Source organism: Rhinatrema bivittatum, chromosome 8, assembly GCF_901001135.1.
Source record: "Rhinatrema bivittatum chromosome 8, aRhiBiv1.1, whole genome shotgun sequence".
Classification (NCBI taxonomy): Eukaryota; Metazoa; Chordata; class Amphibia; order Gymnophiona; family Rhinatrematidae; genus Rhinatrema; species Rhinatrema bivittatum.
In genome coordinates, this window is record NC_042622.1 from 262,242,720 (window position 1) to 262,256,951 (window position 14,232).

At 47.9% G+C, this 14,232-nt stretch overlaps 1 protein-coding gene across 2 annotated transcripts in view; it reads left to right on the forward strand.

The window, feature by feature from the left end:
- The window catches only part of ESRRA (estrogen related receptor alpha), a 58,903-nt gene that overhangs the window by 16,865 nt on the left and 27,806 nt on the right, over positions 1-14,232 (forward strand). Inside the window, exon 7 of one of the 2 annotated variants that reach the window (XM_029614799.1) lies at positions 8,694-8,957. The exons of the other annotated variant lie outside the window; for it this stretch is intronic. Within the exon in view, the coding sequence (XP_029470659.1) occupies positions 8,694-8,707 (14 nt within the window). The 3' untranslated portion in view covers positions 8,708-8,957. Of the gene's footprint in view, positions 1-8,693; positions 8,958-14,232 lie in introns of those variants that run through there. 2 annotated transcript variants of the gene reach the window in all.

Below are 14,232 nucleotides of genomic sequence, written 5' to 3' on the forward strand. Positions count from 1 at the left end.
CATCAACCGCCAGGGAGGAACCAAGAGCCACCAAGTGTCTCTGGAAATAGACCTCCTTATGGAATGGGTGGAGTTAAACCTGCAAGGGATCTCTGCCTCTCACATCACGGGAAAAGACAAATCAGAGCAGGCTTTCTCAGCAGGGAAAGTCTGGATCCAGGGGAATAGACGCTGTCGACCCGAGCCTTCTAGCTCCTAGTAGATCGCTGGGGCCTCCCGTCCTTCGACCTACTGGCTACATCTCACAATACAAAGGTTCTTCAGTCGCAGACAAGATCAACGCTCCCAAGGGATCAATGCCGTTGTCCGTACCTGGTCAGAGGAGGCCTCTCCTGGGCAAGATCATCCGCAAGATCAAACATCAGAGGACTAGTCTGGCACTTGAGAGGGCTCGCCTGATGAAGCGCGGATATTCAGCGGATGTAATTGCCACATTGCTTAGTGCATGGAAGTTTTCAACGTCCCTGATGTACATACAGATCTGGAGAAAATTTGAGGTCTGGTGGGGGAGCATGGGGTGCCTCCATGAACGGCCAAAATAACCATGATCCTGGAATTTTTACTGGATGGTCTGAACAAAAGATTGTCCCTCAACTCTCTGAAGGTCCAGGTGGCAGCCCTATCCTGCTTCAAGGCCAAGGTGAACGGAACCCATTTGTCGGCGCATCTGGACTTGGCCCGTTTCCAAAAAGGGGGTAAACATCTCCGACCACTCTTAAAGTTGCTGATCCCCATATGGAACCTCAATCTAGTATTGGACTTTTTGGCAGGGTCTTCCTTCAGATCCCTGTGCAGTTGGTCACTTTTCCTATTAACACTAAAGACTGTATTCTTGGTGGCGATATGCTCGGCTCGTCGCATCTCTGAACTACAGGTTCTGGAGAAGGACCATTTCTACACAAGAAGCTGGAGGGTAGTGGAATAGATGAAAATCATTTTACAGTAGAAAATGTATGGGAAGAGCTAAAGAATCTGAAAGTGGACAAAGCCATGGGGCCTGATGGGATTCATCCAAGGATTCTGAGGGAGCTCAGAGATGTGCTGGCGGGTCCGCTGTGTGACCTGTTCAATAGATCCCTAGAAACAGGAGTGGTGCCGAGTGATTGGAGAAGAGCGGTGGTGGTCCCGCTTCACAAGAGTGGGAACAGAGAAGAGGCTGGTAACTACAGACCGGTTAGCCTCACTTCGGTGGTGGGAAAAGTAATGGAGTCACTGTTGAAAGAGAGAATAGTGAACTATCTACAGTCCGGAGAATTGATGGACCAGAGGCAGCATGGATTCACCAGGGGAAGATCCTGTCAGACAAATCTGATTGACTTTTTCAACTGGGTAACCAAGGAATTGGATCAAGGAAGAGCGCTAGATGTCATCTACTTGGATTTCAGCAAAGCTTTTGATACGGTTCCGCACAGGAGACTGGTGAATAAAACAAAAAGCTTGGGAGTGAGTGCCGAAGTGGTGACCTGGATTGCAAACTGGTTGACGGACAGAAGACAATGCGTGATGGTAAATGGAACTTTCTCTGAAGAGAGAGCGGTTTTAAGTGGTGTACCGCAAGGATCGGTGTTGGGACCGGTCCTGTTCAATATCTTTGTGAGCGACATTGCGGATGGGATAGAAGGTAAGGTTTGTCTTTTTGCGGACGACACTAAGATCTGCAACAGAGTGGACACGCCGGAAGGAGTGGAGAGAATGAGACGGGATTTAAGGAAGCTGGAAGAGTGGTCAAAGATATGGCAGCTGAAATTCAATGCCAAGAAGTGCAAAGTCATGCATTTGGGGAGTGGAAATCTGAATGAACTGTATTCGATGGGGGGGGAAAGGCTGATGTGCACGGAGCAGGAGAGAGACCTTGGGGTGATAGTGTCTAATGATATGAAGTCGGCGAAACAATGCGACAAGGCGATTGCAAAAGCCAGAAGAATGCTGGGATGCATAGAGAGAGGAATATCGAGTAAGAAAAGGGAAGTGATCATCCCCTTGTACAGGTCCTTGGTGAGGCCTCACCTGGAGTACTGTGTTCAGTTCTGGAGACCGTATCTACAAAGAGACAAGGACAAGTTGGAGGCGGTACAGAGAAGGGCGACCAGGAAGGTGGAGGGTCTTCATCGGTTGACATACGAGGAGAGATTGAAGAATCTAAATATGTACACCCTGGAGGAAAGGAGGAGCAGGGGTGATATGATTCAAACTTTCAGATACTTGAAAAACTTTAACGATCCAAAGACAATGACAAACCTTTTCCAACAGAAAAAAATCAGCAGAACCAGAGGTCACGAGCTGAGGCTCCAAGGAGGAAGACTAAGAACCAATGTCAGGAAGAATTTCTTCACGGAGAGAGTGGTGGATGCCTGGAATGCCCTTCCGGAGGAAGTGGTGAAGTCCAAAACTGTGAAGCACTTCAAAGGGGCATGGGATAAACATTGTGGATCCATCGGGTCCAGAGGACGCATATAAAGAGCAGGTAGTAAAATACTGCACGGAGCGGCAGTAGCCACAGAGGCATTCACGGAGCGGGATGCCAGTGGCCAGTGGTAGGTGTCCACCTTCATGGAGCGGAAGGATGAAGGGCTGTCATCTCCCAATTAAATAAAAAAAACAAAACAAAACAGGGTTGGGATCCATCAGGTCTAGAGGACACATATAAAGAGCAGGTAGTAAAATACTGCACGGAGCGGCAGTAGCCACAGAGGCATTCACGGAGCGGGATGCCAGTGGCCAGTGGTAGGTGTCCATATAAAGAGCAGGTAGTAAAATACTGCACAGAGCGGCAGTAGCCACAGAGGCATTCACGGAGCGGGATGCCAGTGGCCAGTGGTAGGTGTCCACCTTCACGGAGCGGAAGGATGGAGGGCTGTCATCTCCCAATTAAATAAATAATAAAAAAACCCAGGGATGGGATCCATCAGTTCTAGAGGACGCATATAAAGAGCAGGTAGTAAAACACTGCATGGAGCGGCAGTAGCCACAGAGGCATTAACGGAGCGGGATGCCAGTGGCCGGTGGTAGGTGTCCACCTTCACAGAGTAGAAGGATGAAGGGCATCCATCTCCCAATTAAAAAAAGAAAAGAAAAAAAGAAAAAAAACAGGGATGGGTTCATGGGCTATAGGTATTACCAATTATTAGGCTTTTCAATATTTGATGATAGTTAATGTGACTTTCAAGGCATGCTTCACTTTCGGTGCATGTCCGGCATGACTCCCTGCTTCAATGACAGGGGAAAAGAAAAACTGATACTTCACACATTTCCAGCATTGCCCTCTGCTTCATGGCAGAGAGCTATGCTGCCGCTTACCCAACTAATCAAACTTAATATTTCACTTGGAAGCAGCTCCAGCACTGCTCTCTACATTAATGGTGGGGGTGAAAAGGGAATTAGAACATAAGGTTACTAAGAGCCAAGAGAAACAGTTAAGTATGAGAGAAAATGTGTGAAGCTTGCTGGGCAGACTGGATGGACCGGTTGGTCTTCTTCTGCCGTCATTTCTATGTTTCTATGTTTCTATATCTTGTCGGGAACCGTTCCTTCGATTTATTTCAGGAACAGTACAGCTTCGGACCGTTCCCTCCTTCTTACCAAAGGTAAGAACATAAGAAAATGCCATACTGGGTCAGACCAAGGGTCCATCAAGCCCAGCATCCTGTTTCCAACAGGGGCCAATCCAGGCCATAAGAACCTGGCAAGTACCCAAAAACTGGTTTAGGTGAAACTCAATCCATCTCCTTACCGTCTCCGGATAAACACAAGGTCACAGAAGACTACCGCCTCCTTCACCATCTAAACGTCAGTAGACTATTAATGGGGTATCTGGAACACTCAGAACCAAGACAGAACGCTTGTTTGTTCTTCATGGGAGAAAGAAACCAGGTGAAGCAACTTCGCAAGCTGGATCAAGGAAGTAATTAGGGCAGCTTACATAGAGGTGGGGAAGCCTTTATGTCTACAGGTCAAAGCTCATTCTACCAGGGCCCAGGCAGTATCCTGGGCGGAAGCTAAACTGTCTCCCGCCGACATCTGTTGAGCAGCGACATGGTTCTCCTTACACACCTTCTCCAGGTTCTACTGCCTGGATGTCCAGGCCCAAGAGGACGCAGCCTTTGCGAGGGCAGTGCTAACTGGTCCGTGGGCAGCCTCCCGCCCTGTTCAGGAGTAGCTTTTGTACTGTTATGGTTTCGAGGTGTTTGAGTGGATTCTTGGGTACTGCGGAGATGGCCACTCCCACAGGGAGGAGCCCCGTGAGGAACCACAGTATAGGCTAGACTCTATATACACACAGAGAATTTGTATTTGTTTATACAGCTTGGTGGTACTGCCCAGGGGGTGGCAGCAGTGAGGTAACCTAGTAGAGTAGTCCTGGGGTCCTCGGCAGGGGAGACCCGTCCCACACTCCAATGATGGTAGGCTGCGCTGGGTAGAAGAGAGTCCCGGATGTAGACTCGCAGCACTGAAGCTGGAGGTGAGACAAGCTGACAAGGTTAGTTTACTGACTGAATAGATAGCTGTATTTGAAGATCCTGACAGGCAGAAGTAGTTGGTTTGCAGGCACCAAGGCAGTGAACGCAGGCCCTCAAGGAGCAAGTACCCGGTATCTCAGATAGGCACCTGAAAGAAAGCATAGGGCCCCCGAGGAGCGGGTATCCAGGTTAGAGGTGAATGACCCCGGAGGGCAGAAAGAACTTCCAGCGGCTAACTCAGTTTGTTAGCAAACGAAGGGTAGGTTAAATACCCAGATAGCGTGACTACAGTCGGAGGGGCTGCCCCTGAGGTTCCCGCCATGACTTAGATAAATACATGGGTGGCATGCGCACGCGCACCCTACAGGCCCTCAGGAGAAACATGGTGAACACCAAGGCCGTAGCTGTTCCGGGGACGCTGGAGAGAGCGGAATGATGACGCGGCAGCAGCCATCTTCCCAAGGCTTGTGGAGAGAGAAGGAAGAAAGGTGAGGCACAGAGGTCGAAGCCGTCTGAGACTGGACGCAACATGTACATCCCATTGGTCCTGAGTCCATCTGGCTACACGCTAGGAAATGGAAAAACTGCTTACCTGATAATTTCATTTTCCTTAGTGTAGACAGATGGACTCAGCATCCCGCCCACGTCTGCCCAGGAGAGGCACCAAGGAATCACCTATGAGGCAGACCTCTATTCCATGTGATTATGGGTAAGCCGTTGCCCTACCCCTAGTTCAGAACAACTACAGTATTACTGGGCTTCAGCGCTTATGTATGTTGAGTACAGCTGCGGTCTCCAATTTTTGATCGTTTTTTAATCAAGTTGTATCCAAATTCTAATCAAGTTCTTCAATAATATGTCCATAATGGCTTTTTGAAGAGAATACTGAATGGGTGAGGTCATTGCAGGGGTATATCTAGGGTGATGTCAGCTTTGAAACCTGACTCCGTCTCCATCTGCTAGCAGGGGACGCATAACTCATTGGTCCTGAGTCCATCTGTCTACACTAAGAAACAAAATTATCAGGTAAGTAATTTATCCAATAGTTCTTAGTTGTCCTGTGCCAAGTGTGGCTTTTTTTAAAAACCGGCCGTACCAAAGCTTCCTTCAGAAGATCCGGAATATGTCCTTCATTAAAGGTTAAATTCGTAACAAAGGGGGCAAGATCATTTCTAAGCTATTTGAAGGACACATTTCAGCAATTGCTTAATGTGCAATAGTTAACTTTTGAGGTTAGCCATGATAGTGGTTGTTTTCTTCTACAGTAGTTTACTTGAAAACTTCCCATCTAATTGGGGTATCAAGATAATCAATTTCTTGAGTTGCTCTGAAAGGAACAAGCAACTCCAATTATTTTAACAAAAGCTGACCTATCTGATTGGGATCAATATGATTACCTGTGCCAATATTAGGTGATTTAATCATAGATTTCAAAATAAAAAAAACTCTCTAGGTTGATTGGTGGCTTCACGGATCTTGTTAGAAATATATTGGCGCTTAGACTGGTCAGCCTTAATCCTATATTCATCCATTAGCTTAATAAAGACATCTTTAGCTTGCTCTGAATAGGATTTTCTACAGCATTGTTCAAATTTCCTCAGATCAGAACTCAAATCGGGAGTGAACCAAGATACAGAATAAGTTCTCGTCCTAGTTTTATTCTCAAGCGGAGCAATTTGATCTAAAGCTGACCTAATTGAACGTTTCCAACGAACTACTGCTTCTATGGAATTGGAACAGACATTCTCATATGATTTAGGTAAAAAGGCTTCACGAATGGAATCCATATCAAACCGGGAACTCATCGAGTATGTTTCTAATGTATTACAAGAAAACAGGCAGGGCCATTCATTTTCAGCTAACAGCTTGATTAAATAATGGTCAGACCATGGCACTGTCAAATAATCTACTATAGGATTCACTAATACTCTTGTTAAAATGAATTCATTAGTGAGTCCTCCGGGGGGGGGGGGGGGGTCTCGTGCACAGTACCCTCCTACATCCCGACAGTTGTTTCTGCTTTCCATCTTAATCAAACAGTAGAGCTTTTAGCCTTTCCAGATTTGGATTTGTCTGCACCTCGCATGAAGGGAACTTCAGTACTGGATGAATGGCGGGCATTGTTGAGGTACCTTAAGGTTGCTAATAGTTTCCGTTTTGTCAGATCACCTCTTTTGTGCTTTGGAATGGTCCGAAGAAAGGATGGAAGGCATCTAAGGCTACGATTACCTGTTGGCTTACATTTGTAAGGGTCTCCTCATACAAGAATGTTTGAAGGCTCACTCGACTCTCTCTCAGGTGACCTCCTGGTCCCAAGTATCAACAGGTGTCCCTGCAAGAGATTTGTCGGGCGGCTGCTTGCAAATCGTTGCATACTTTCACTAGGAGGCATCGTTTGGATGTCTGGGCTTCAGATTCCATGGGTTTTGAGAGTGTTCAAGTGGGTCTATCTCTGTCCAACCTTGTGTAGGGAAGATTGGACTGATGTGGGTATGAACAGGAAAGGAAAATTTTGGTTCTTATTTGCTAATTTTTTTCTGTAATTCCACAGATCAGTCTAGAACCCAACCCTTTGGAGGAGTGGAGTCCGCATGTACTGATATTTAATGTAGAATGCAGAGTTGTTGAGGGATTCATTGATGTTCTTCTTGGTTGTTGTTGGAAAGGATTTCCGCTTTCCACCTTGGAAGTTTCACCTTTTCCCCTGCTCGTTGAGGGGGTTTGGAGTCTTAATTACTGTGTCTGTTTAATCATCTTGGCTTGGGTACAGGTCAATACTGAGAGACTGCAGGTGGCACACTAGGTTATATGCAGCATCGGTGAAACTTTTTTTTTTTTTCCTCTACCTGAGGAAGTTTTATGCCTAATTCTTTAATTACTTGTGGAATCAAGGGCCAGAACTCTTTTTCCTGCAAAATAGATTGACAATTTTAGGGTCATCCCCCTTCGGCCACTGGCACCTGATTTGGATCTGACAAGCTCTATGTGGACTCATGGAAAACAGAAACGATGGCAGAAAAGGACCAAATGGTCCATCTAGTCTGCCCAGCAAGCTTATGGTAGTATCTGCCACACCGTACAAGTCACCCCCATACTTACCAGTTTCCCAGACTGTAAGAGTCAGGGCCCTTGTGGTTACTATTTTGGGTCCAATTCCCTTGGCCTTGAGGCAGAGAGCAATGTTGGAGTTGCATCAAAAGTATCGGGCTTATTGGTTAAGGGTAGTAACCTCCACACCAGCGAGTTACCCCCATGTACTCTTTTCTTCAATCCTATCCTCGTGCCTTTAGGGATCCGCAGTGTTTTTATCCCATGCCCCTTTGAATTCTTTCATTTTTGTCTTCATCACCTCCTCCGGAAGGGCATTCCAGGCATCCACCACCCTCTCAGTGAAGAAATATTTCCTTAGGTTGGTTCTGAGTCATCCTACCAGGAGTTTCATTTCGTGGTTCCTAGTTCTACTGAACTAGGGGGTCACAAAATGGGAGGACCAGTCTCCTCTTCAGAGTCCTTGGACTCCTCGATGGGGCCACTGTGCTGCCCAGCCAAGCTGAGCACCCTCTGGCTGCTAGCCGATGCCTTCTTGCTGGTCACCTTGGGCCGATTTTAGCAGGCTGTGAGCCACTCTGCAGCTTACCCTGGGTCCGAGAGCAGGTCTTCCCTGCTGCCTTTCTAGTCAGGCTCTATGGAGACACAAAATCTAAGTAAAAGGCCTGAGAATACTCTTGAATATTCCTCCATCAAGGCCGCCTCATTCTCAGAGGCTTCCTGCCTCGCTGTGGGCCTCTCCGCGGTCGGCACTAAGGGAGGAGGGTAATCCCGCGCCTCCTGGGCTGCTGTGAATGCCCCCATGATGGCTGCCACTACCACGGTCACGAGAAAAGGATCTGGGGTAGCTCCCAACACTGAATCAGTGAGCGCTATTACACGCAGAAACTGTATGCGCTGAAATGGGAGCATGTGCTTTTCCAGCTGCCCTCTGCCCCAGAGATGCAGCGCGGGCACAAATCGGTGTGACTTAGGAAAAGTGCATGCATCCCCGCACGAGCGGCAGGCCTTGCCAGCGCCAGGTGCGTCCTACATGCGCTGCCTCCTTGCGGCTCAGCGCGGTGGTCTCGATACCAGGACCCACAGCTAATGCTGGTTCTCACCCATGTCTGGTGTGATCACCGGAGTCTGGAATCCCTCTCCAAGTCTCCTGTCAAGCTTTTTTTTTTTTTTTTTTAAACTTTACAGATAAAAGCCAATGAAAGAACTTTCCTGAATGTTGTAGAACGGTTGCTAGTTTCTGAGGGTCCTCCAGGAGATCGAGGGAACCGGACCACCAGCTAATCAAAACTCCCTCCGTGTCCAGGGACGAAGCACCTCAAGGGTCACCAACCCCCCCCCCCCTGCTCATCTACCTCAATCAGGGAGGATGGTCCCAACCAGGGACCTAACAACCCCTAAGAGGAAGCTCCTGTTGATCTGTTTGTTCATGTGGTTTTGTGTTTTTGTGTGTGTTTTGTTTTTTTTTTGTTTTTTTTCATTTCACTCGAGACTGCACATTTTATCCTTCTACCATCTGTTGGAGACAGAAATACGGAGGGCCTGCTACTCCTCGGGGATTTCTGTGCCAAAAAAACACAAATTCTGTGCACATATTCTGCACATTTATTTGTCAAACACAGTATTTTTGCTAATTATCCTCCTACATTTCAGTGCAATCCAGTATTTTCATTTAAATAATAGCACGAAAACAAAGAGCCTTCACATTTTTCTCACTTAGTGATTGCCTGCTGTCAAAGTATCAAACTGTACAGAGAATATTTGCCTTCTTCATTTGAGAATCAATTAGTCTTTGTGTGCCTAGCACCACTCGCCCTCAGTACCACTAAGCGCAGTTGCTGTCACCACTCCACCTGAGTGTTTCTGGCAACTTGGCTTGTCTGCCATCAGTGGCAGCAGCTGCTGGCAGATGAGCCAAGTTGGTACAGACCGCTGCAGTTAAAACATAAAGATATGCCATACTAGGTCTGACCAAGGATCTGTCAAGCCCAGTATCCTGTCTCCAGCAGTGGCCAATCCCAAGTCACAAGTACCTGGCAAGTACCCAAACATTAAATAAATCCCATGTTACTAATGCCGGCAACAAGGAGTGGCTATTCCTTGTTAATTAATAGCAGTTTATGGATAAACTCTTTTTTAAACCCAGCTACACTAGCTGCTTTAACCACATCCTATGGCAATGAATTCCAGAGCTTAATTGTGCATTGAGTGAAAAAAGAATTTTCTCTGATTTAGTTTTAAATGTTCTACTTGCTAACTTCATGGAGTGCCCCTCTAGTCCTTGTATTATCCAAAAGAGTAAATAACCATTTCACATTTATCCATTCAAGTACTTTCATGATTCTGTATGCCTCTCATATCCCCCCTCAGCTGTGTCTTCTCCAAGCTGAACAGCCCTAACTTCTTTAGCTTTTCCTCAGAGGGGAGCCGTTCCATTCCCTTTATCATTTTGTTCGCCTTCTCCCTATTTTTCTTCAGTGCAACTATATCTTTCTTGAGATGCAGCAACCAAACTTGCACACAGTATTCAAGGTGCGGTCTAACCATTGAGCGATAGTCATAATGACATCCTCCATTTTATTCACCATTCCCTTCCTAATAATTCCTAACATTCTGTTTGCTTTTTTGACTGCCTCAACATAGTGAGCTGATGATGTCAATGTAATATCAGCTGACGCCCAGATCTTTTTTTTTTCCTGGCTGGTAACTCCTAAAATGAAATCTAACATTGTTTAGCTTTAACATGGGTTATTTTCCATGTATGCATCACCTTGCATTTCTCCACATTGGGCATCCATATGGCAGATGAAATCTAAGAGCTAGATTTTAAAAGCCCTGCGCGTGTAAATCCTCCTGGATTTACGCGTGCAGGGCACTCGCGCACCGGCGGCCTATTTTGCAGAGGCCGCCGGTGCGCGCAAAGCCCCGGGACGCGCGTAAGTCTCGGGGCTTCGTAAAAGGGGAGGGAGGGGGCGTATCTGGGGGTGTGGTGACGGGCCGGGGGGGGGGGCGGTCCCGAGTCCCCCGGCACTGCGCACAAGTTACGCCTGCTTCAAGCAGGCGTAACTTGCCCAACAAAGGTATGTCCTTTGGACCTACCTACCCAACAAAGGGGGGGGGGATTTAGGTAGGGCTGGGGGTTGGGTTAGGGAGGGGGAAGGTGGGGGGACGTGGAAGGAAAGTTCCCTCCACGGCCGCTCCGATTTCAGAGCGGCCTCGGAGGGAACGGAGGCAGGCTGCATGGCTTGGCGCGTGCAGGCTGCCAATTTTGCGCAGCCTTGCGCGTGCTGACCCCGGATTTTATAAAATACCTTCTAAAAATCCAAATACACTACATCTAACACTCCACCATGCTTAATCACCCCTTCAAAAAAATATAGCAGAATGTGAGGCAAGACTTCCTTTGGGTAAATACATGCTGGCTGTGTCCCATTAAACCATGTCTGTCTATATGTTTTGTGATTTTATTCTTTACAATGGTTTCCACAACTTTTTCTGGTATTAAAGTCAGGCTCTAGAGTTTCCCAGATCACATCTGGAGCTCTTTGTATATATCCAGTCTTCAAATACAACAGATGATTTTAATGCTATATTTCCTAGCGTGTTGCCAGATGGACTCAGGACCAATGGGTTATGCTCCCCTGCCAGCAGATGGAGACTGAGTCAGCTTTGAAATCTGACTCACCCTACATACACCCCTGCAGTGACTGCAGCCCTTCAGTATTTCTCCGTCTCCAGCAGATGGTGGATGTACTTCGCCCTACGGGCGATTGCAGTACTCTTTGGAAGGAGAAAATCTACATTTAAATTGGAGAAAACGTTGAGCTCTGCTCTCCTGCGGTGATACCTAAAGGTCCCTCCCCCAGTTGAGGTGATTTCTGAGATCCCTCAGAGGTGGGCCTTGGTCTGGAAGCCTGTTCCTGGCGTGGACTTTGCTGCTGAAGCAGTTGAAGGGCAGCGGATGCAGGAAGCAGAGTTCGGAGGTGATGGCCAAAGCCCTCTTCCCCTGCAGCCGGAGACCTTCTCTGTACTCGGCCGGTAAGCGCTGAGCCCAGGTAAGTTTAAAAAAAAAAAAAAAAATCTACCTCCTGATTTGGAGGGGTTTTGATAAGACTTCCTCCAGTCTCCTTGCTTGGCACGCCGTACCATCATCGTTCTCAATCCCATTGGGGTAAGGGGACGTGGGCTTCTGAACAGGTTGAGCACCCCCGCCTCCCGGTGGGCTGCGCTCCACTTTAGGCTTGGTTGGCACACTGCATGGTAGGCCACAGGGTGCCATTTTGCGTGCTGTATTGCCCTCCATAGAACGTAAGTATGTGCAGTGCATCGGCTCTGAGTACATGATGCGCACAACCTACTAAGCATAGAATACATGTAAAGCCAGGAGCACGGGCTGTGCATGCGCCTCGCCACATCCCGTCTATGTGCCCAAAATCTGTGCGCATAAAGTATTAAGCGTGAGCCGACAGAACACGCTGTTACTGCCGCCAATGGCTCCGGCAACCAAGAAACAAGCGCCTTTCTCTCTATACCGCTTGTCATATTAGGACTTCTCAGTCTGACCTGGATTCCAACTTTGTCAACGCCGTGAGGAAGCCCAGGGAGAGTTGGCCTTCCCGGACTTTGCTAAGCCTGGCTCCTCCCATTCAGAGGATGGGTTAGCCGCAGCCTTAACTGGAAGTGCCCCGGATCTGAGTACCCCTGGGGCTAGGTCAGCCATGGGCGAGGGAGATTCAGCGGCACCTACCCCAGTACCTCCTGGGCTAGGCATGGACCAGACTGTCTTCTCTTGGGTGGAAGTTTCTCCAGGGCCTTCAAGCTTTCATACATGTGCACTTGCCCCTGTCTGGACAGAACCTCAGCTGGTAAGCCCTTCCTCTCCCAGTCTTATCGGCGGACCTCGAGGCTTACCTCGACTCACCAAGGGTATCCCTGGCAGGGACCTGGATGGCACGGACAAAGAGGATACAGATTCCTTGGAAGATGGGGACATTTTCCCCTGGTTTAGAACCATATCGAACCATGTTACGGTTTTTCCTTAGAGATGAATTGCCGGACCTGGTTTCCCAGACCCTGAAGATGCTAGGAGTTCCTGGGGCAGACTCTATGACGGAACCAAAGATGAATCCCATTCTGTTTTCCCTACGGAAAGCCTCTTGCTGCTTTCCAGTACTGGAAGCCACTCAGGAGTTGACTGACCTGGAATGGGATGCCGCGAAGCAAGTTTTAAAGGGGGACAAGCGTTGGAATCTCTATACCCACTAAATCCGGCAGTGAGAGAGCGTTTGCATCTCCCTAAAGTGGATGCGCTGGTCTGTGCTGTCTCTAAGCCAACAACTATCCCAGTGGAGGGAGGAGCGGCCTTAAAGGATGCGCTCGATAGGCGGATGGAGTCCATCCTTAAACAGACCTTTGACGCAGTAGCAATGACCTTACAGATTGCTTCTTGGATGACTCGGGGGTGAATTCCAGAGCACTTATGGAACCCTCCGCCGCCTTTTTAGCTGATGCGGGCTCGGTGGCCTCAGTGGTGGCAGCCAGAAGACAGCTATAGCTGCAGAAATGGTCAGCAGATACAACCTCCAAGGCTAAAGGATCACTCCTTTTTGGAAGTGACTTGGAAAAGCTGTCCAGTAAATGGGGCAAGTCTCCAGTTCTCTGGCTACGAAAAGATAAGAGAAAGCAGTTACAGTGCCCCTCGCCTGTGAGGGTTGATCCAGAGGCTCCCAACTCTTTCATCCCTACAGAAATTCGATATTTCAGAGGTCTCTGCCCTTTTGGGAGGTCTCAGTCCTTTCGTAGTCAACAGCCTAAGAGAGGGAAAGCCCCCCCCCCCCCCCCCCCAATGAAAATTTGCTGACCCACCCTCGGAACAAGGATAGGGGGTCAATTGTCCCTCTTCTACCAGAGGTGGGTTGAGGTCACATCGGACAAATGGGTACTGGAGGGTCATACGAGAAGGATATGTGCTGGAATTTCACAGCACTCCTCAGGACATATTCTTTTTTTGTAATTTATCTTGTTTATTCACAGGATATCAAGAAAACAGTCCACAACAAGAACTACATTTAAAACATTAAAATACAGGAACTGTAAAATGACCACATTATTATCTCTGTCTTTTGTATGTTTGTCGTATATAACCATCCCCCCTCCCCCACCCTGGAGAAGAGAATTAAAATAACATACCAGATTGCGCAAGAACAATATGCATTGGATCACCGGGAGCCCCAAATATACTTTCCCAGAAGGACGAACCCGCCCCCGGGTGTACAGTCCAGAAGGATACCAAGTATGACATGTGTAAACCACTGGAATCCGCTGAGTAAGACCAGCTCACACAGGCACTTGATGGCGTGGTAACTGCCATTGCCGATTAACACTAGCCAGATTTGAAGAATCATGGAACTCGATCATACTTAATTGCAGTCAACTTTCCCATATAATAAACCCAGTGCAGCCGTCGCAACACGCTATCAAAAGGGGAAGCATAGGCGCTCCGCCACTCTTTGGCCAAGGCACCTCTAGTCGCCAAGATGACCGCCTTAACAAAATTACAATGGGACTTGGGCTGATTAGCCACGGGGAGATTCAAGAACACAATCTGAGGCATCAGAGTCAGGGAGGTGTTCAACATATCACATAACCACCCCTCTACCTGCTGCCACAGGGGCTATAGGGCCAGACATTTCCACCACATATGGATATAATTGCCTAACTGCCCACA